Consider the following 23,059-nt stretch of genomic DNA (forward strand, 5'->3'; position numbering starts at 1 on the left):
TGCCAAAAAATGCCATATATCTTCTACGTTTGTAAGGTTCCCACGAAAGGCTCCGAGCATCACGCTGGCAATACACCGCCCCGGTGGAGACTAAGGATTTGGCTCTCCACGCGGGCATTACGGGGCTGTGCTGGAGTCAACCAATGGTACTTCAAGGCTTCATTGATTTCCAGGTTTGTTTTGCCAAACTGAGCGTAAAACGCTTTAAATGAATGCAGGCCGTGCGTAAGCAATGCTCAGCGCTGCGTGGGAATGTGCTCTTCTTAACAAGGCGCCCTTGGAGTACGTGCCGGAAAACGTGGGCGGCCTACTAGTACCTGGTTGACCATCATCATGATGCTCATCAAAATCATCATGATCATATACTGATGAGTCACGATTTGCAAAAAAAAGCTTCCTTGGCAGCTCGCAACCAAGCATGCCTTCCTTTCCTTTCCGCCCAACCTCTGCTCATATCACTGCTTGCCCTCTCCACCCACCTCTCGCAAATCTCCCTTAGCCCCTCACAGCTTCATGGGCACTCCTCACTTTCACTCTACCGCCACCTTTTAGTCGTCAAACAGCTTGCAGTTTGATTCAGAGCTGCCTTATGGAGGTTATCTCAGATAAACAGACTATGCGCAATTGGACCCGAGCCAGAAGAAAGCAAGGACTCCGTATCGCTTTGGTTCCCACCATGGGTTTCCTGCATGCTGGCCATCTCTCTCTCGTCCAGGAAGCTAAAACGCGAGCGGATTTGGTCGTGGTGTCCATCTACGTGAATCCGGGGCAGTTTGCCCCCGGCGAAGACCTTAGCACTTACCCCAGAGACATCGCAGGGGACATGAAAAAGCTGGAGGTTGGTGTATTGTCTGTTCATCCTTTCAAGTGTCCTGCGAGACGTTAATATAAGTATGGGAGATGGTCTTGACTGCTAATGAATGGCTGCTATGTATTGATAACATTGCCAAGCCTGAATTCTGCTTCCGCTTTCTTTCGCAACTTACTTAAGGAACTTTGTGCGAGTTCACGGTCAGGTCGCAGAATGTGAGTTGGAACGTGCATTGTGCAATGTGTACTCAAGGGGAAACGGCACAATCTCTGTGCAGAGTTTTCACGTGAAGAAGTAATTGTGTACGCATTGTGACGACTTTTTTATGAATCATGGAGCCGAACCATCCCATCAATGTCGTTTACCAGATAATGAGACGCAGTCAATTAGGACGTTTTAAAAAGAATTTTCGGTATTTTTTAAAGAGTTATAGCTAGGAGCATGCCGACAATTGGTTTTCAATAACTGATCGCTCCCATGTGGTGTGACACGTTGCATTGCTGTTCGGTTTGCTCTAGACTGAATGACAAGGAATTTCGTTATACATATCTACTTTAATAGTCACAAGCAAGTCTTCAATTGCTAAGTACTCTCAGGATTTCGACATATCAGATTGCCAAGTGCAAAGTTTAGACCCAGATGGAAGTATTTATCTGTCGAGTCCTGAGAAGTGGCCATTACGCCTTCTATCGATCCAATGACACAGAGGCACAGTTGCAGCCGGGACCAAACATTGTTTGGAGGTTGAAGGTGCAGCCAGGGAGGCCAAGGGACATGCACATGTGGACGTGCAAGAGGATTAACAGAGAGTTGGCTGGCAATCACTCGAAAAAGGATTTGACCACGGCCAACCAAGGCTTACGTGGTTTAACGAACCTTAACAGGGTGGTCAGACCCAGCAGAACTTGTTGATGAAGCACATTACACAGCCAGGCTTATGGCTAGGACTAAATGATGGGGAATCCTTTCCCCACTGAAGTTAAACCACCAGCTAGAGTCTGGCCAGGAAATCCAACAGCCCTAGTGACTCAGAGGAAGGCTTAGTCAAAGCATCATAAATCACATGCATCTGAACATAAGCTCAGAGTAGGCATTTGTGGCAGGTGAACCAGGGCTTATGAAGACAAGCTATGGCATTGTTGACACTTACATTGCATTGCTCAAGCAGACGATTGTAAGAACTGGCACTGAACTGAACACTTGCCAAAGAAGTGTGAGTTCCCACCAGATTCCAAAAACTCATCCTGGTTCGGAGTGCAGAGCCAACGAAGGACGCTGTGCTGAGACCAGTCTGGGGGGGCAGGGCTGCATGCTGCTGCTGGGACGGTTCTCGCCCTGCCTGTTTGGAATTGATTGGCCTCCCAATGCCTCCCTCATGGAATTGATTGACCTCCCAATGCGTCCCTTTTGATTTGTCCTCTCCTTTAGTGCTAGCCTTTGTCACAGCTGAGTCTGCCCTTCACCTCCAGAGTTCTGACAAACTCAATAGAAGACCTTTCTATAGATTAATGCTGAAGTGGTGTGAGTATGTGAATGTATAGTGTGAGTGCACCTCATTTGCTGTGTTACATCAAAGAATCTTTGGAACTAGTAAGCATTTTGTTTACTTTGCATCTGCATTTGCAATTATAACCCATTGGTTTTTGGGGCTTTTGGAGCAAGACCCCATTTGGTAGCTTGGCCCCGTCTGTCAATACTTTTCATTGCAAGTTTGACGACAGTTTGGGAGAGATTTTGAGGTGCATCCTCCAGCCAAGCATTGGCTTTTGTGGGACAGATTTGATGCTTTCTTGAACTGTTCAAACAGCCCATTTTCAGGCTGCATTTGCTTAGCCAAGTATTGTCTTGAGATAGTAATTTGTTTGGTTGTAGGATAATTCACAGCACATGAATTTTTGGGACTATTTATGCATTCATCTTTGAAGATGGCACAGAACTAGAATCAGAATCCGGATGATGTTTTTGGAGGCTTGGATACTAAGTCACGGTACTCCTCAGCAAGGCGTGGAAAGCAGGTGCAGGTGAGACCAGTTGTAGCAGTTGCACCTCGTGTCCCTACATAGGAGTAGAGGAAGTGGGATGCCAGAGATGCCCAAGCTTTGTCTCTCATTGTTTCAATATATAGGTTCCTCATTCCTCTTTCCAAACAAGCTTGGATACCTTGGGGAATATGTATTAGGCAAGGAATGAGGCTAGGGACTCTTTCTTGAAGAGAGAATGGTACCAATCATATCCCGAGGAAGTGAGACCTAAGAGCCAAGGAAGTGACATCTAAGAGCCAAGGAAGTGACATCTAAGAGCCAGGTATCTATAGGGAGGTGAGATATGAAGCCAGGATGTGCATGCCTTGGTGATCAAGCCTACCAACCCTAAGATTTCTGAGCACCCCTTCCTTGATCACATCAAGATCTGCAGCTTTGATAACTTTGCCTAATGCATCCACTTGGTCTGGAGGCTCCTTTTCCCCTCTGCAGTCATGTTCCACTCCGCCAACTATAAGTGCGGAAGGACTAAATCTACAATCATTCCTATGGTCATTGAGGCTCATCATCTGTAAGCACCCACTCTTTGATCGCATCTGGATCTGCAGCTTTGATAACTTTGCCTATCGCATCCACTTGATGTGTAGGCTCACCTTTAGTGATGTCCTACAACGCATATGCAACCAAGTGGCTCCAAATCTTAATTTTTCAGATCAGATAGTTATCCCATCCAACCTAGCCACCTTGCCAAATGTTGGAATTAGCATGTGGATGCCATGTCACATTTATATAAAGATGACACTGTAATATGAGACAGCTTCAAAGGATGAATGGACGAGTGTGAAGAAGAGTCCAATCTTGAAGCGTGTCTTGAAGTTCTAAAGGCGGTACTGGCTGAAAAGCCTGAAGCATCTGAGTAATGGCTTGCCATACAGGACAATAATGCATTCCTAAACCATATTTTTCAGCGATTAAAGGAAAGGATACAAGAGTGCCATCATCATGAATGAAATCTGCCACAGAGGACATCCCTTTTGAATTTTAGAAAATATGAGTGTTTGGGCTCGTGTGAAGCCAACGGTGGAGAAAAAACCCATGACCAATGGATGCTCTCAGCTCTCAAAGAGTTACTCTGCAAAGAGTCACGGCCATGGCAGGTCAAATGTGAGAGAATATGTTTCCAATACAAAAACATTTAAGAAACGAGAGGGCAACCTTTGACCTTGCCTTCAATACTGCCCAACAGAAAATCCCACTGAGTAAGTTTCCAATCGCCAAAAGCAGGAGTAGTAATTTGAAGAAGCAAGAAGCGCATCATAGCAGCCCAAGGGTGATCACCATGGAGGAACTGTAGCATCATTTTCTCCTTACGAGCCAGAATATGTGCATGAATATTGAGAATATTCAACCCCCCATGCAATTTTGGTGAACATAACTGCTGTAGTGGAAGCAAGCACAAGATTTTCCTACCATGCTTTGAATGCCAAAAAATTTCCATGATGGTAGACATAAAGGATGTAAGATCTCCTTTAGTAAAAAAAGATTAATGGCAAATAAAATTGAATGTAGGCCACCAAAATAGATTGAACAATTCTGAGCCGGACATGCAAAGGTCAAGTAGCTAACTTCCAATATTCCAGCTTTTTCTTTAATTTGGCAAGAACCCTATCAATCTGTTGACCAACGGGTAATTGTCCAACCAAGATGGCGTACCAGCTGAGTGGGTGGGACAATTTCCCCTGGTCATACCAGACTATGCCAATCCTTAGAATGCAAAGGCAACAAGCGAGATTTCTGAAAATTGACATGAAGGCCAGCAGCCAGCCCATACAGTGAGAGAGCTTGCATGAGCGAAGCAAGGTCCCTTTCAGTATTCTGTGGCACAAAAAAAGAATCAGAGGGCGACTTCAGGCTTCCAGGAATGTGTAAGCCATGTAACATGCCAGTCGCCACCAAATGATCAATATAATGAAGCATAGGATGCGTGGCTATAGCATAAAGAATAACACTAAGGGGACAGCCCTGGCGAACTGAACAACAGAGTGTCCAAGGTTCAGAAATATCCCCCGACAAGATGCATGCAGCTTTGCTGTCATTGTAGAGCCAAAAGATGATATCCTGCAATTTCTGACCAAAACCCAAAGCTCACATGGTGTGAGCTATAAAATCCCATTGGATAGGGTCAAAAGCCTTTGCAATATCTACTTGCTACAAGAGAACATCCTGCTCTATATACTTGGCATACTCAATTCCAATATAGGCATTTGCAATATTGTCAGTGATATGCCTACAAGGAATAAAACCATATTGCGTTGGATGAAGGCCATCATGCAAATATTCTTTGATACGATCAACCACCATTTTGGTGATGATCTTATAAATGATTGGCATCAGAGTGATAGGCCTCCAATTAGCCAAATATTCACAGATTGGCTTCTTAGGCAGAGGCTTTACAAGCCCTTTCTTCCAAGAATCTGTCATGTATTGATTTTGTCAAGCACTATTGATCATTTGCAGCAAAGGAGACTTGAGGAGATTTCAATATTCTAAGAAGAATTCAACAGTGAGACCATCCCAGCCAGGAGATTTCCATCTACCACATAATTTAATAGCATCACTTAACTCTCTTTCAGTGAAAGGAGTTTCCAAGTCCAAAGCCTATGTTGGTGAGACAATGGGAGTGACATGCTGTAATAAATTCTGCCTTGTTGAAATAACCTCCTGTGATGGAGAATCTGCTTTCCCAAGTTGAGCAAAAAAATGATGAACACAAGCTGTGCTCGCCTTGCAAATACTTTGAGAGTGCCTCTTATAGTGTAAGCCTTTTAAAAAAGACTTTGGATGAACATCCTTTATCCAAAAAAGCCCTCTGTCGTTCCCGTGTCTCCCGTTTAGAGAAATTTCTATTGTCATTGCATTGGAGACAATGTTTAGCCTGGCATAAAATCTGATTTTCTTCTATAGAAAGAGTTCTAACATGACTCAGCTCAGTCAAAGATTGACATATAACTTTAGCATGAGCAACATTCTCTCTCAAGGTCTTCATGTAATTTTTGCCATAGTTGCGAATAACTGCTTGCATCCTAGCAATGAAAGCTTCTCAAGCATAGTCAATGCCAAAGTGAGACTATTACGATAGGGGGCGGACAGCTTCATAAACCATGGCCTTGTATGCATCATGCTCCAAATAGCTATTATTCACAATGAGTAGCCTTCTTTGTGTAAGCCGATCATCAAGCATTTCATGAAGAGAGATCCTCATCACGACTGCTGATAACCAGCGGCAAACATAGCCAGGCTGTACGGAAACCCTAGGGGATCCTAGGTCGGAAAGCTAGAACAGGCCGGGACAGCATGAGGTCGCCATATCTCGCTGCTCTCTCTACACACACACACACCACCACACGCACACACACATACTTTTTTTTAAAGTGAAAGCCATGATTGTTAATATTACAAGAATAGCCACCTCAAAACGAGGCAGTGTAAAATACATCAGCTGAAAATCTGTGTATATGCCAAATATACATCATGATCTATGTATCGAGTCTGCAAGCAATCAAAGGAAGATTGTCACAGACAGACAGAAAGACACACACACACACATTTATTTTTTAGTGAAAACTTTTGATTGATTATATTACAAGAGTAGCGACCTCAAAACGAGGCAGCCGAAATTACATCAAGTGAAAATTTTAGTGTATGCTAGATATACATCATGATCTATGCAGCGCGTCTGCGAGCAATCAAAGAAGGATTGTTGCGTAGAACGCTTAAAAAAGCCAAGCAACGAGCAAGAGCAACGTGTCTATGAGCCAACATCTGTCCAGATGGAGCCAGAAGAAAACCTGTTGCCGGAGCTTTGTAGGCCCAAAGCTGCTGTAATCTCTTTCTCCACCACTTGGCTGGGCGATGCATTCGCCAAATAGAATTGCCTTTCTCTGAAACCCAAGGTTGAGGCAAAAGGATTTTATACAATGCAGGCACTGTAATTTGAGATAGCCTCAAAGGGTGAGAAAAGGACCCTGGGGAAGTCAAAGTCCAATCCTCCAACCTATCCTGAAGTTCCAAAGGAGGAATCGGAACAAAAGGCGAAAGTATATAAGCAATTTGTTGCCACAAAGCATGATAATGAGAGCCCACCATACCGTGTAGCTACTAGAGAAAAAGGTAGCACAAAGCCATCATCATGAATAATATCAACAACAGAAGTGATGCCCTTTAAAGAAACAAAGTAGGAACGGTGAGGTTCCTGTAAAGCCAGTGGAGACTGAAAAACTATCGACTAGTGAATGCTTTCAGCTTACAAAGAATTACCCAGTAAAGATTGTCGACCATGCCATTCCAGATAAGAGAGGACGTGCTTCCAATCAAGAAGCAAATTGGAGACCAAAGGGCAGCCATGCAAAGTGCCATCGATGCGACCAAATAAGAAATCCCAGTAATTGATTTGCCAGTGACCAAAGGTAGAAATACTGATATGTGTGACCAGAGATCTAATCATAAGAGCCCAAGGCTGATCACCTTGCAAAAATTGCATCAACATTTTTCCCCTGTGAGCGAGGATATGCACTTGGAAATTCGTGATGTTCAAACCACCATGCATATTAGGAGAACAAAGTTGATGCACTGAAAGCAGCTTGAGACTTTTTCTGCCATGTTTGGAACGCTAGAAGACTTCCATAATGGCAGACATGAAAGAAGCAAGATCTGCCTTGGTGAACAGGATCAAAGGAAAATAAAATTGAATATAAGCCACACACACACACATATACATACATACATACATGTATGCAAACGGGTTGGATCGTGTAGATGAGTTGGAGTTGATAAACTCAAGCAACCTCTTAGAAAGCTTTATGCTGCTCCGCTCCCTCTCCTCAGCCGTACGGCCCTCCCTCTCCTCTCCCCTCTGCTAGCCCTCTCCTCTCCCTCCCGTACCTCCTCTCAGCCCCGCTCCCTCTCAGCCTCGCTGCCCTCCTCCTCCTCCCGTACCTCCTCTCAGCCTTGCTGCCCTCCTCCTCAGCCGTATGGCTGTATGGCCCTCTCTCTGCCTACCCCCTCCTCTCTGCCCCACTCCCTAGCCCCTCCGCCTACCCCTAGCCTCTCTGCCCTCTCTCCCTAGCCCCTCCGCCTCCCCCCTAGCCTCTCCGACCTCTCCCCCTAGCTCGCCCTCCCTCTCCGGCTACCCTCTCTTCTCCCCACCCTCATTCCCTAGCCCCTCCGCCTATCCCATCCTATACTCCCCCTTCCGTCTCCGCCCTACCTTTGCTTCCCTTCTCCCTCTCCCTCCTTGCTGCCCCTTTCTCCCCTTAGCCCTCACACTCCCCTCCCTCAGCCCCCCCCTACTCTTCCTTCTTCTTGTTCTATCCTCCTTCCTCCTCTTCCTAGCCCTTCCTAGCAGCATTTTTGGTCGGAGGGAGCCTCATGTGTTCGAGTTGGCCTTCACACCTTGATTGATGATGGCCTAGCCTTCAACCAATCCTCGCCCGCTTCCACTGGCTGCAAAAACCATCACTTTCTCAAAAGACGAGTTGTAGTAGCTCAAAAAAGATACAGAGTAGGAGAGCTGCACGTCACTCTTTGCTCGCATCCATGGGTCCCACCCTTCCAGGTTACATGCCAGGGACTGGAAGCTCGCCGCTTTACCTAGAGACCTCGTAGGGCACCTCACAGAGGTTCGTCTGCTTGGGCGAGGTTTCTTCTAGATTGTTTTTGACTCGGAGATTGCACGTAGAGTGCTTCAGGATAGCCCGTTAGCACTGAGCTCCAGGAGGATTTTTTTGACCCCTTTTTCATTGGGTTTTGATCCTGTCGAGGACAGCCGGACGATGTCACTCTTCATTAGATTTCTAGGCCTTCCTCAAGTGTACCATCGACTTCTACATTCCATTGGAGCCGCCTTTGCAGTGGTTACTGAGATCCCCCCTCTCCCTGAGATGCCTTCTTCAGGAGCAGAGACAGTTAGGTCCGATGGGGTGCCGCGTGTTAGGGTCATTGTCCCTGACCCTAACATCTCGGATGACCACACTATGCTTCAATGTCCAGATGGATCCTTCTTCAGACAGAGAGTCGAGATTGCAGGGAAACAGGATCAGTGTAGGATTTGCAGGACCCTTGGGCACTGCTCAACGAAAAAAAATGACCTAAAAGATCCACGGGTACGCCTCAGCTTCACCCGACCTAGACCTTCCTCACGACTAGCTCCTACCGCTTCAGGCGCTGCTAGATCTTCGTCTTCACAACCAGGATCGGCCTCTCATTCTGGTACTTCTACAGCGCGGATAGGACAATCAGCTTGTCCTGTTTCGATCGTCCCCCATCGGGTGCCTGTCAGAGTTGGGGAGCCAGTTCCACCTCAGGCTACCACTGATGGGGCTGCGGACCTATCTCTTCAGGCAGGAGAATTCTTGTCCTGGTTCCATGTGTAGATGAGACTACTCCTGCCCCTTCACGTGTTTATGTGCAAGAGCGTTCACCTAAGGAGATCCTTTCGGCAGAGACCCGTGCCTTACTTGAGAATAATGCCAAAGTCGTGGTTGAGGTCGTGCAGATTCAGGCCGAGGTTGAGTTCTTGTAGCACCCCCCTCTTTGTGATAGAGGTAAGGGGGTTATTGGTTCCACTCCTCCTTCCGCAAGGCTCCTTCGCACTCCTGTGCCAGAGGAACTTCGTAGGAATTCATTTTTCAGTTCTGGCAGACTTGGTTGAGTTTGAGGCAGAGGAGTAGTTTGTACCTTCTACGTTCGGGGAGCACATTTTTCAAACATCCGTGGGCAGAGTTTCCCCCTCAGCAGGTGTGGGTGTGCTATCCCCAGTTGACTTCCCTCCTCTTGATAGGAGGAACTTTTGTACAAGCATTTTTTATAACATCTTCTCATTTTGAGAGGCTTTGGATTGGGCCATGCATAATGGCCATAGGTTGGCCATTCTACTCTTGGACTTTGAGAAAGCTTATGACAGGGTAGACTGGGGCTTTCTGGAGGGCACACTTACTCGCTTTGGGTTTTCAGATGCATGGATCAAAGGGGTGTCAGCCCTCTACAGATCAGCCTACAGTCAGGTTCTTATTGATGGAGTCAGGGGGGAAAGGTTTGAGATTACCAGATCAGTCCGTCAGGGATGCCCTTTAGCCCCCTTTTTATTCCTTTTTGGGGCTGAGGCTATGAGTCATTACATTAGAGCTCAAGCTGGGATTGTAGGGCTCAGGCTTCCTCTGAGGCAGGAGTATGAGCTCTTAGACAGTGAGTTGGCAGATGATACGTCTGTTTTTTTGGATGCTACTCCACGGACACTGACTTCATACAGGACAGCATTGGATTTGTTTTGCATTGCGGCAGACGCACACATTAATTGGAACAAATCCAATGGCTTTTGGATTAGTGATGAGGACACTCTAGTCTGGGGGAATGACATAGGGTTCACTTGGATTTAGAGGGGAGTCTCCGTCATGTATCTGGGATGCCAGGTTGGGGTGGGCATCTCTCTGGCACAGCAGTTCGCTCTCGTGTTGGATAGTATCAGGAGGAAACTCATCTTTTGAAGTTTAGCCAGACTTGACCTTGCATCCAGAGTTGTGGTTGTGAACCAGGTATTATTGGCCACTGCCTGGTTCGTTTGCTCATGTTGGTGCAGATTTAGAGGTTGCATCGCTCAGCTCATGAAACCTATCAGGAACTTCCTATGGAGCGATTTAGATGGCACCTCAGATGTTGTAGCCCGGGTGGCTTGGGAGACCCTCATTCTCCCCACAAGAGGAGGAGGTCTTAATATTATTGACCCGAACTTGCAGTGTATGGCCTTGCTGTACAAGTTCGTAGTACGTGGATTGATGCCTAGATAGGAGCCCTGTAAAGATTTTTTCTCACGCAACATTCAATCTTGTACCCTTGATTGGTTGGACAACAGTAGATGGACAACAGCAGATGTAGCCGGAGTGGCTTGGGAGACCCTCATTCTCCCCATAGGAGGAGGAGGTCTTAATATTATTGACCCGAACTTGCAGTGTATGGCCTTGCTCTACAAGTTCGTAGTACGTGGATTGATGCCGAGACAGGAGCCCTGTAAAGATTTTTTCTCACGCAGCATTCAATCTTGTACCCCTAATTGGTTGGATAACAGCAGATGGATCTTTACTTCAGCCCATATTAAATCTCCCCCTTTCCCTCTCATGGCTGCTATTCCGAAAGCTTGGGACTGCTTCAGAAACACACTTCGCAGAGTTCCACCCACCTCTCATGAAGAAATTCATAGGCAGCCACTCATGTGGAATGACTCGATTTTGGATGACCATGGCAGGCCACTTGGAGTGTCACATTATATGCAGTGGTCTAGATGGGAGAGGGGACCTGCTTCTATAGTAGGCGCTTGGCAGGCTTTTATGAGACTTCTAGAGGATCAAAGACTTTTAGCAGTTGGCCACCTCAGAGGGAGTGCACTAAGGATACAGCGAATAGAAGTAGCCATTCCACCAGAGTGGATTGACACAGATGACATGCCGATCACAGAGTCCACTTGGTGGGGAGCGTTCTCAGGGACGGGCATTACGTTACAGGTTGTTGCACTTCAGGATGCATATGAGGATACTCAAGTCTTTGATGTTCAGTCGGGAGGCAGACTTGCCAGGTTTTCTGATGATATTCTTTTGGAGGTTGCATTTCAGCCTGCCAGGATTGCAGGTTTCATGGAGTGGGACAGGGACTCATAGTGGTATCTTGACCCTGATCCTATTTTCCTTGCGATGGGGTCTTGGAGACTCCGGCTGTATGGTGGTTCCCCTATTAGGTTCTTGCAGTGGGACCCAGGGGAGTGGGAATGGATTGATGAGGGGCACCGAGAGAGGAGCTTCCCCTTCTTTCGCTACAGAGTTAGAAATGCTCGGAGGTTTCAATTCAGCAATAGAGATTGGAGGCCCTCCAGAGCACCCCATTGGGACAGATTTCCGCAGTTGTGCGGAAAAACTTCTGGCGTAGGCTCTGGAAATTCCTCATGAATAGAAAGATACTCTTTTCTTTTGGCTTTCTATTCATGGAGGGATTGCAATGAACCTGTGGAGATCCAGGTTTGGGGCTGATCCTACTTGTCCTCGCTGTCACATTGCAATTGAGTCAGTACAACATTGCCTTTGGGAGTGTAGACAGGCGAGGACGATTTGGAAAGGTGTTGCTAGGATTTTCAGCATCTTTCATACATCACCTTTCTATATGACCTGGGGTTCAGTGGCTTGGTTATCTCTTACTGGTCCTCAGGTGTTTTTCGAGGAACATGATCTAGATCTAGCTCTCATTGTACGGTGACACTCAGTGGAGTCTTGTTCCCTCCGGGATGTTCCCTTCACTCCTTTCAGAGCTGCTCATGCCTCAGTAGACACGTCTTGGGAGATTTTGGCTAGCATTGTAGCTTGGCATATTTGGAGAGCCAGGTGTACAAAGGAGATTGAGGGTATCCAGGTTCACCCTTCCTAGGCTATGGCCAGTATTTGCACCGACACAGTACACACTTTGATGGCCATATGGGCGAGCATGCATGGATCCTTCAGAGCAGCCACTGCCAGGAGAGTTATTTTTTTCAGAGTTTGGAGAGGATCTCCTTTCTTCTCTGAGTCTCCCTTAGGGTTGAGATGGCATTTTCAGCCTCCGCCTTGGTTTTTTATTAGCTCATTTTGAGCTGTTTTTATTCCTCATGCATTGCATGATGTACTCTGGCATTTGAGCTTGCTCTCGCGGTTTTCATTCATACTTAATGAAGTAATTTTCTTGCCAAAAAAAAAAAAAAGTATTGATCTTCTAAGAATCTTTGAAAGGCCATAATACCAAATTTATGAGCAAGGGACCTGCCATGTATGCAATCTCACAATGTTGTTGCCTATGGATTGATTGATGAGTTCGTGAATGAGTGTATTTCTCTTTCAATCATAATTTCTGGTGAGTATTGATGTTGATTCTTTCTTATTATTTGTTCAGCCTTTAGGTGTGGATGTTGTCTTCAACCCATATGATCTGTACGTGCGGGACACTGAAGAAACACAAAGAGCATGTGCTAGCAGTAATGGCAGATCGGTAGTTCAGGATTCAAGTGTACTTGCAGATGATGAAAAGGAGCTGACTTGTCAGAATGATACCAAAAAAAGGTTTACTGCTAATGAACAGGGACATGAGACATGGATAAGAGTAGAGAGGCTTGAGACTTCTTTGTGTGGAAAAAGCAGGCCGATATTCTTTCGGGGGGTCGCCACTGTTGTTGCTAAGCTTTTCAATATAGTGGAGCCAGATGTGGCAGTGTTCGGCAAGAAAGATTATCAACAATGGCGTGTCATCTGCCGTATGGTTTGTATTGTTTAAATCTATTTACTGTTTTGGTGTTTTACTGGTGCATCTGCACGAGCTAGGTCGCTCAGGTTTCTTGTTCTGTATTGTCCAATGTAAACATTACCTGCCCACATCTCAAATTTTTGAAATAATTTTTAAAATGGCGACAAGCCTAGCAAAGCAGGCCCATGATCGTCTCCATAATTTAAAGGATCATAAATGTTGTCACTTATCTAGTTGTGCATAATTTAGCTCTATTCTCAAATGGGTGCCTCCACCAGTGTTAATTGTCTGTGCTTGTTGCAGGTGAGGGACTTGGACTTTGCAATTGATATAATTGGCTGCAAGCTACTCAGGGAAGCAGACGGCCTTGCATTGAGCTCTCGTAATGTGTACCTTTCACCAGTTGAGCGTCTGCAGGTTATGATCATACCCTAATCTAACAATTGGCTTACCATATTCTAATAATTGTCTACACACATTGAGTTTGGACAAATTAGAGTTGAAGAGGCTACATATGGTTCCATATGTTCAGTTACTTTTTGTAGAATGCTGCCTATGCGCTTATTTCATTATCACAACATATGAAGTTTTCAAACACAAAATTTCATGTTAATGGAATATTGTGTTCGCAGATCTAATACATAGAACCATAGACAGATTGAAAACATTGAGTTTTCTAATGCTTGGCTTAGAATGCAGCATGGTTTCCAGCCTTGGCACTCCTTACAATTTTCACTGTATTGTTTGGGATCTAACCTACTTGGATATCAAGTTGCATGGAGTTTACACTTTCCCTTTTTCTGTTTATCTGCTGCATTTCAGACTTCAGTTAGAAAACAACTTGTACGTTATGCTTTAAAAATCAATACAAGATCAGCTATCCGTGAGAGCATTGACAAGAAAGATAGACCACCTGTTTTGCAGCCTTCTTTGCAAGGTAACCCCAAAGCAGTACCAACATGGTGGGCTATCCCTGCAGATTCTTAAATGTGTCTGAATGTAAGGAATATTTGCAAGTCGTGTGTTGCAGAAATGAGCACGCAGAGAATATCGAGGTTTGCACTAGTCATCGAGATAACAAGCCGAGAGTGGGGTTAGCACAGCTTGGTAGTTGTGCATATCCAGGTTGTTTGCCACTCATAATATGGACTGACTCCCCCCCTTTCAGTGTAACTTGATACGGGTGGATCTACTCCAGCTCTACACATCAGAGACTTAGAGGGGGGGAATAGAAGCTCCCCACCAAGATCCACTTCTATCACGACTTTTTGATGGCATCAGGGGATGGCATAATTATTTGAATCCAGTACTTGGTGGACATACGAGTCTCACATTCACTGACGACTGCCACTGGATAGATGTAGGTCTTGTCCCATCAGCTGAGGATCAAGGCAGGGAGAACCGCATGCGCACCTAGGCAGCAGTGGATCTGCAGGTTATGCACGCTAGAGGAGGTGGAGACAGAGGAGCATCTCCTATGCAATTGCTCAGTCTATTATGAGATCCATGGACGATACCATTGTCTCTTTGAAGAGGGGCACAATTTTGGGCCGCTCTCAAGGCTGATCCACTTTCATGACCAGGCCTATGTTGGTCTCTATCTGGGCGACACAGAGAGACCCTCCTCAGACAGATCAGACAGCAGGAGATGAAGATGCCACGGGGGACATATTTCCACGCATTTGAGTCAGCCCCAGGGATAGTGGAGTGGGAGGAGGAGCTAGCTAAGATGAGACCAGAGTAGATCACCCGGAAGAGACGACACAGAGCAGAGGTACAGACACTGCGTAGGATATAGAGATTCACCAGAGCACGCATGATGGAGGTCCAGCCCATCCCAGTTCTACTTGTAGAGGACTGTCAGAGTCAAGGTGTCACCCTTGATATGGCTCACCGGATACAGACATCACAGAGACCTCACCCCTTACAACAGCCGAGATGATTTGATAGAAACAGATACGAGATATCTTTGCATCCCACCTGAGAGCCACAATGGCCCCTAGTTTTGTATTTTTAGTACTAGTTTTGAGTTTTGCATTTTGAGCTTTTGAACTTCTTAGGATAGCACTCAGCAAGGGCCCTAACGAGCCCTCTGCCTCAGACCACAATGGTTTGTATGAGTTATTCTCTTGATTGTACTTTGCCTCATAGGCCCAGGAGGCCTCCGTAAATACATCTTTCTTTCTTTCTTCTTTCTCTACTTTCTCATATTTTTCAGTCACCTCAGCAAACATACAAGCTCTATATGATTTTTTTTGAAGTGATGGCCAGTTTGTTTTGCTTCTTGGACATACCTCAACAACTATCTTATCAATCATCACTGTATTTTTGTGTATACATGTATGTCCAATAGTATTTATTGATTAGTTTCCTCTACTCTTTTCAGATTGGTTTTGGTCTACTTTGTTTTGTGCTTTCCCTCTTCTCTTGTGAGATTGTTGTGGTATTTTCCTCTCTTTTTTGCAGAGTGCCTTAGATAATTGTGTGCTACTCTTCTTGAATGGCAGTTTTGAATTTTGTCTCCTCCTTAATCCTCTATTCATCTTTTGTGATTTGAAACGGGTCTTTCTAGGACCAAGGGCTTTTTTTGTAGTTTCTGGAAAGGTACTCAGTGTGAGTAGGCAATTGTAAAGAAGGGCTTTCTAGCATACAAGTCACAGGCACTTGATTGCAAGCTATTGTCGTTGATCTCTGAGCTGTACTGAGCAGCCTTTTTAGTTCTTAGTGAAGCCTTGCTAAAAGGAAGTGGTGTGGTCAGGATGGCTCATTTTGACCTTGGGTTATTAGTCCTCAGGTGGGCATGGTCTTACATGTTGGGGTTAAAGGCACATTGCCAACCCTTAGTTAAAGAATTAAAGATAGGACACCTATGACTGTCTTAAGACAGTCATAGGGTAAACCTAATCCTAATAAAACTAATGAGTTTGTGGTGTGACTCATCACTTCACACCCGCACTAGTGTGTCTCTCTCACTCTCACTCTCTCTCCCTTCCACTTCTCTTCCCCTCTCAACTGGTATCAGAGCCTACCTCTCCTACTCTCCCAACTCCACTCCCTACCCTAGCCTAACCACCCCCTTCAGATCCTTCAACTGGTATCAGAGCCAGATACTTTCCTTATCTGATATGGCATCAGGGGGAAGTGATTCTTCAATTCTGAACATAAAGAAACTGGAAGGAGCACACAATTATGCATTATGGGCAGAACAATGCTTGAATGTACTTCTATTAAAGAAGATTTCTAAGCCCATAAGGGTGAAGGGTGTCAAGCCATCTGACATGGCAGCTGATGACTGGGAAGAGCTTGATTTGTCCGCAAGGGCAGCTATCATGCTCACTATTTCTGACACTCTTGTGTTCAATGTTCAGGCTGAAAAGACCTCTTATGGTCTATGGCACAGACTAGAAGAATTGTATGCTCAAAAGAGTTCAGCCAGTAAGGTTTATTGGTTGAAGAAGTTGGTTGATCTTCGCATGAAGGAAGGTACACTTATGACCTCACACTTGAGTGAGTTCAATGCTATCTTTACACAGCTTATTGCACAGGGACTGAACCTTGATGAGGAGTTCAAGGCTACTTTCTTGTTGTGTACCCTCCCTGAGAGTTGGGACACTTTCAAGACCACCCTGTCTAATTCGAATGTCACTCTAATGTATGCTGATGTAGAGAGCTCTCTCCTTATGGAGGAGATGAGCAGGAAGAATAATGCGAGCAGCAAGTCTTCAAATGTCTTGCAAGTACAGGATAGAGGCAGGACTCAGCAGAGGGGGAGCTCTGCTAGTAAGTCCAAATCCCGCAGTCAGTCCCGTGGCAAAAAGGACATTGAATGCTTTTATTGTGGCAAGAAGGGACATGTGAAGTCTAAGTGCTTCAAGTTCATACGGGATCAGAAAGCCAAGAAGGCTGAAACAAAGGATGCAAGCAGTGGAAGCAAAGGCAAGGCCAAGGCAGATGACTTGGATGCAGTGAATGTTGCAGCAGAGGATAGTGACAGTGACATACATGATGTTTTATGCTCTTCTGCTGTAATAGCACATGCTTTGGTTATTGATGGCCATGACATGCACACCTGGCTCTTGGATTCAGGTGCTTCTTTTCATGTTACTCCTCATAGGGAGTGGTTTACTTCCTACACAAGTACTCATGGAGTTGTTCATCTTGGGAACAACTATGCATGTCAGATTGCAGGGATTGGCAGTATACAGATAGTATTTCCTGATGGACGCATATTCATGCTTGATGGTGTCCGCCATGTGCCGCAAATCAAGAAAAATCTGATTAGCACTGGCTTATTGGATGACAGTGGTTACCACACCACATTTGGGGATTCCAAATGGGTGATTACTGATGGCCAGGCTGTAGTGGCTGAGGGTTTTAAGAGTGATACCTTGTACTTTCTTTATGTTTCCAGTGTGGGTAATCATGTTGTTGCCATAACCGAGCTGCCAAAGGTTTCATTGTGGCATAGCCGGTTGGGACACATGTCTGTTAAAGGAATGCAAGAACTGTCACGTTTGGGTTATCTGCCGTCTCTTTCTTTTTCAGATTTGCCTACTTGTGATCATTGCATATTTGGCAAGCATTCTGTGACTCCTCATAGGAGGAGAACTCCCTAGAATAGAGCACCACTTGATCTAGTGCACACTGATTTGTGTGAGATGCCACAGTTATCACTAGGGGGTGCAAAATATTTTATTACTTTCATTGATGATGCCACACGCAAAGTGTGGGTCTATTTCTTGAAGCATAAGGGCGATGCCTTAGATGCTTTCAAGAAGTTTGTCGCTCAGGTGGAGAATCGGACAGGTCGCAGGCTGAAATGCCTCAGATCCGATAATGGGGGTGAGTATGTGTCACATGCTTTTGTGCAGTTTTGCCAAGCTAAGGGCATCAAACAGGAACTCACAGCCCCTCATAATGCATCTCAAAATGGTGCAAGTGAGCGGATGAATCGAACTGTTCAGGAGAAGGTTCGATGTATGTTGTCTTATGCTGCATTACCCCATGGCTTTTGGGCAGAAGCCGTGCAAACAGCAGTTCACATTATTAACAGGTCGCCAAACAAGGCTTTGGAGTTAAAAGTGCCAGAGGAGGTGTGGTCTGGCAAGCCACCTTCATATAAGCACTTACGTGTATTTGGCTGCGAGTGCTTTGCTCATGTACGCAAAGAACTGCGCACCAAACTGGATCCAAAGTCTATCAGATGCATCTTTATGGGTTATGGTGACGAAGGTGAAATGGGGTACAGGTTATGGGATCCCGTTAAATGGAAGATTATACACAGCAATGATGTCATCTTTAAAGAAGATAGTGTACACAAGGAACCCGTGCAACCTGTGGAATACAGGAGGGTTATTTATGATGATGTTGGACAGCAAAGAATGCCCATTTATATGCAGCAGCAGCCTGCTGCAGATCACCCTGTTCAAGAGGGTATACAGGCTGAAAATCAGCCAGATAATTTTGCCAATGATGCACCACTGGATATGCCAGCAGATGGAGCTGTAGCACAGCCAGATATGGTGGTACAGCCACCTGTCATGCATGAAGAACAGGCTGGACAGCAGCCTAATCCGGAACATTTTGTTAGGAGGAGCTCCCGTGCACAACGGCCTCCTGCCAGGTTTGTTCCAGGAGCCAATAATGTGGCTGATTTTATCATGCTGACAGATTGTGGTGAGCCTTCCAGCTTCAAGGAAGCTATGGGAAGAGCAGAGAAAAAGAAGTGGGAGAAAGCCATGCAGTCAGAAATGGACTCCCTACTTCAGAATGATACATGGGACTTGGTGCAGTTACCTGCAGGCAGAAAGGTTTTGCCATGCAAGTGGGTTTACAAAGTCAAAGTGGATTCAAATGCTTTACCTCGGTATAAAGCCAGATTGGTTGCCAAGGGATTTAAGCAGGAAAAGGGCATTGACTTTGATGAGATTTTTTCACCTGTAGTCAAGATGACTACTTTGAGAGCAGTGTTAGCTCTTGTTGCTCATGATGACATGGATTTATGTCAGATTGATGTGAAGACAGCTTTTCTTCACGGAGATCTCCATGATGAGATCTATATGAGTCAGCCAGAGGGATATGCTGTTAAAGGAAAAGAGCAGCTTGTGTGTAAGCTCAAGAGGAGCTTGTATGGACTCAAGCAGGCGCCAAGGGAATGGTACAAAAAGTTTGATGCCTTCATGCAGTCCCAAGGGTATCATCGGTGTGAGACCGATCATTGCTTATACACCAAACGGGCAAAGGATGGCAGTTTGATGCTACTCATTCTATATGTGGATGACATGCTTATTGCCAGTAAATCTCAGCATGAGATTAGTGCTTTGAAGAAACAACTGCATAAGTCTTTTGACATGAAAGACTTGGGTGATGCAAATCATATTCTTGGCATGCGTATTACTCGTGACAGGTCCAAGGGACTTTTGTTTCTGTCACAGAAAGAGTACATTGACAAAGTACTGCAGAGGTTTAAAATGGAGGGGGGGAAGTCCATTAGTACCCCGTTGCCTCCACATTTAAAACTCAGCAGTAAGGACAGCCCCAGATCAGATGATGATAAGGCTGAAATGGCCAAGGTTCCGTATGCATCTGCAGTTGGATCTTTGATGTATGCCATGGTTGCCACTCGTCCGGATATTGCTTTTGCGGTGGGAGTCATCAGCAGGTATATGGCAAATCCAGGCAAGCGGCATTGGGAAGCAGTGAAAGGTGTCTTGAGGTATCTCAAAGGTACCAAAGACTTGTGCATATGCTATGGTAGGCAGGATGCATTGGTGCATGGTTTTACAGATTCAGACTATGCAGGGAATGCAGATAACCGGAAGTCTACAACCGGTTATATTTTCACATTTGCAGGAGGTGCTATATCATGGGTGTCTCGGTTGCAGAAATGCGTTGCACTGTCAACCACAGAAGCTGAATATGTTGCAGCCACTGAGGCTTGCAAGGAAGCAATATGGCTTACTCGGCTGGTGGGAGATTTGGGCATTACAGGTGACATGCCAGTTTTGCATTGTGATAGTCAGAGTGCTATCATGTTGGCAAAGAATCCGGTCTTTCATCAGAAGACCAAGCACATAGAAGTGAAATATCATTTCATCAGGGAGGTACTGGAAGACAAGCGTCTTGAGCTTGTGAAAGTACATACTGATGATAATCCTGCAGATTTGCTCACTAAGAGCTTGCCTACAGAGCGGTTTGCACATTGCCGCCACATCATGGGATTAGGATGAGACCATTCTTACTTTATGGTCTTGTATACAGTAACTGTATATTGCTGTAATTTTTATTCTTTTCTCCCCTTTAGGCACATTGGCCTTTAGGTGGGAGGTTGTTGGGGTTAAAGGCACATTGCCAACCCTTAGTTAAAGAATTAAAGATAGGACACCTATGACTGTCTTAAGACAGTCATAGGGTAAACCTAATCCTAATAAAACTAATGAGTTTGTGGTGTGACTCATCACTTCACACCCGCACTAGTGTGTCTCTCTCACTCTCACTCTCTCTCCCTTCCACTTCTCTTCCCCTCTCATTACATACCTTTCTAACCACTGAAAATCTAAACATGACTTGTGGAATAGTCTCCTCCTATAGGTACATTTTTAAAGCTCTTTCCCCCTTTGTGCTACTTTGATCGTGCTATAGCACAAGCATTGTTTCTGTTGGTTACCTTAAGTAAACTTGGAATTAAATGCATTTAAAACTGAAATTGAACTTTCACATACATTTCATTCAAATTCACACAAAGGGATAGGGTTTAGAAATAAATAAAATAGATGCCAGAACCCAAAGGGGTGTGAGTGAGATACACCTCATTAAGACTAAGTATATTTCTTTAGTACGATAAAGTTGTCTTAAAATAGCAATCCAGATTTCTGGACGGAAATAATGGACCTAGAAGTCCTATCACATATAAACGCTGTAAACAATGGCATCTACTCAAGCAGGATCCAAAGCTTGCAGACCAACGGTTTGTTGGAGAGCAACGTGGAGGGCATGAGTGCAGCAGTATTCCAGAGCAGATCATCACTGAAGGTGAAGAGCAGAGGGAGAGCTTGAGGTCACATTAGGAGTTCTTGCAGGAGCAACAGTTCCAGACATAGGAGGGAGTTTGATCTGCAGTGAACTTAGAGTAGAGATTTTCAGGAGTGCTCTACCCTTAAGCAGCTATTGAAGCCTACACAGAGGCATGTGGCGAAAGAGGAGTCTACTTCAGAGGGTTCAGCAAAGGCAGCTAGATCCTTGGTTTATACCATTATATCTATTCTGTTTTGGCTGTGCATCTATGTTCTCTTCCAGATCTGTGTTACTCTCTTTACTGTTCAGTAAGCACACTAGCAAGTAATTATCCCCTGTTTTTCTACAGTCCTAATTCAGCAAGTTAATAAGGCTGATTGCCATAGCCTAGAGTCACATTGCACCTGATAAATTTATGACTTTGAAATTTCTATAATTGGTGTGAGTGGTTTTCTTTGGAGTTCAGTGATTAATTTGTGTGATATCCATGACTGTATGTTGATGAGGTTGCCTTGCCTTCTTGGCTCTACTGGGCACGAGGGTACGACTACTATATAGTCAGCCAATGTCATGGCTGAGTCTGCCCTTCATCTCCAGAGTGCTAACAGAAACTCAGTACGGAGACCTTTGTATAAATGGATCCTCAAGTATGTGTGGGTTTGTGGATTTGTATGTGTGTGAGCATATGTTTATACTATGGTCTACACCCACTGTTGGGCGCTGATGACATCAGTGGGGATGTCATAGTAGCTAGTCCCTGCTATGCATGATGAAGTTTATGGTTTTCAACCTTATGAGTGACTAGCCATCAGGAGATTGAAACTGCACACTGTGTTGTGTTATTAGAGAATGAGTTTGGGCTGTTCCTGGATTCATCTAGATATAGCTAATATTTATTTGGAGGTAGAATTTTTGTGTGGAAATTTACATTTGGATCTCAGACTTTATGGCATCAAATGCAGGCCTTGTCTATCAGCAGGTCCCTCAGAAAAGTTGAAGATTTAGTGAAAAGTGGGACTGTCGATGTGCCTACTCTGACTGAGGCCGTACGGCAAGCCATTGTTGGAGCTTCCGGAAGAGTTGACTATGCTGAGGTTAGAAACTTCACACTAAACTGTCAATATTTTAAGGGATGTTGGGGTATGTTTTGATGGTTGAGTTAGATTGGACAAAAGAAAATATGTTTGTAGGAGATATGCAGAGATACTAAAGTTTTTTTATTGGCTTTCCTGCAGATTGTTGACCAGGAGTCTTTAAGGCCCTTGGACATAATTGACTGCCCGGCTGTGCTGTGCGTAGCTGCATGGTTTGGTCGTGTTCGGCTGATTGATAACATAGAGCTGCAACATCTTTAGTCAACATTGATTATGAGCTTCAACATCGTTTGTTGGCAGTAATTCTATGCCATATTGTATTCTCAAGGCTGGGCACTGATTCAAAATGCTTTTTAAGGGTATGGAGGCTACACCCTTCTTATGTCAATTCCCCTTCAAGAAATAATATTTTACTTGATCACAGGTCCTCTTATAAAATTTGTTGTTGGTTTTTTCTAGTGTTCTGTAATGACATTCATCAAGTTCCCAGTGTACTTTGTTAGACAAAATATCAGTACTGACCATCATGACCATGATTCCCTTAATGCATAACATTTTCTCTCAGATTTTTCGTATTGATGGCAAATTGCAATGCGTTGATTGTATGAACAAATCTGAAGCCAAAGAAATTGAACACTACAACATTGAGACTTGAAAAGAGTTGAAGTTAAAGGAGGGCAGGGGATGATCTTGTCTAACCTGTGAAGGAGAATCTCAATTTGTGTAAAATATCCATTACGTTTACCATTACCGATCTTACTTGCAATGCAAATGCGGATTTGAATGCATACTAGAGACTGTACTTGACTAGAATGATAAGGGAAGCAGTTATCTAATTAAACATACTGATC

The 23,059-nt window shown here is 44.8% G+C and overlaps 1 protein-coding gene across 1 annotated transcript; it reads left to right on the forward strand.

Moving 5' to 3' along the window:
- The first annotated feature begins 347 nt into the window (after positions 1-347).
- Positions 348-22,586, forward strand: PANC (pantoate-beta-alanine ligase). Its single transcript, XM_087376229.1, has 5 exons — positions 348-838; positions 12,754-13,116; positions 13,405-13,518; positions 22,077-22,208; positions 22,350-22,586. The coding sequence occupies exons 1-5, from the start codon at positions 590-592 to the stop codon at positions 22,467-22,469; spliced, it is 978 nt and encodes a 325-aa protein (XP_087232355.1). The 5' UTR covers positions 348-589; the 3' UTR covers positions 22,470-22,586.
- Positions 22,587-23,059: the final 473 nt, after the last annotated feature.

The sequence above is a fragment of the Dipteris shenzhenensis genome, chromosome 6 (genome assembly GCF_047967505.1).
Source record: "Dipteris shenzhenensis isolate YYH24624 ecotype China chromosome 6, Dip_SZ_1.0, whole genome shotgun sequence".
Taxonomy (NCBI): domain Eukaryota; kingdom Viridiplantae; phylum Streptophyta; class Polypodiopsida; order Gleicheniales; family Dipteridaceae; genus Dipteris; species Dipteris shenzhenensis.

Bases quoted from the DNA above. Each gene is read 5' to 3' on its own strand.
- PANC (XM_087376229.1), top strand. From the start codon at position 590: ATGGAGGTTATCTCAGATAAACAGACTATGCGCAATTGGACCCGAGCC. The intron at 839-12,753 runs GTTGGTGTATTG...TTATTTGTTCAG, and splicing joins GGGACATGAAAAAGCTGGAG to CCTTTAGGTGTGGATGTTGT. The intron at 13,519-22,076 runs GTTATGATCATA...CATCAAATGCAG, and splicing joins CACCAGTTGAGCGTCTGCAG to GCCTTGTCTATCAGCAGGTC.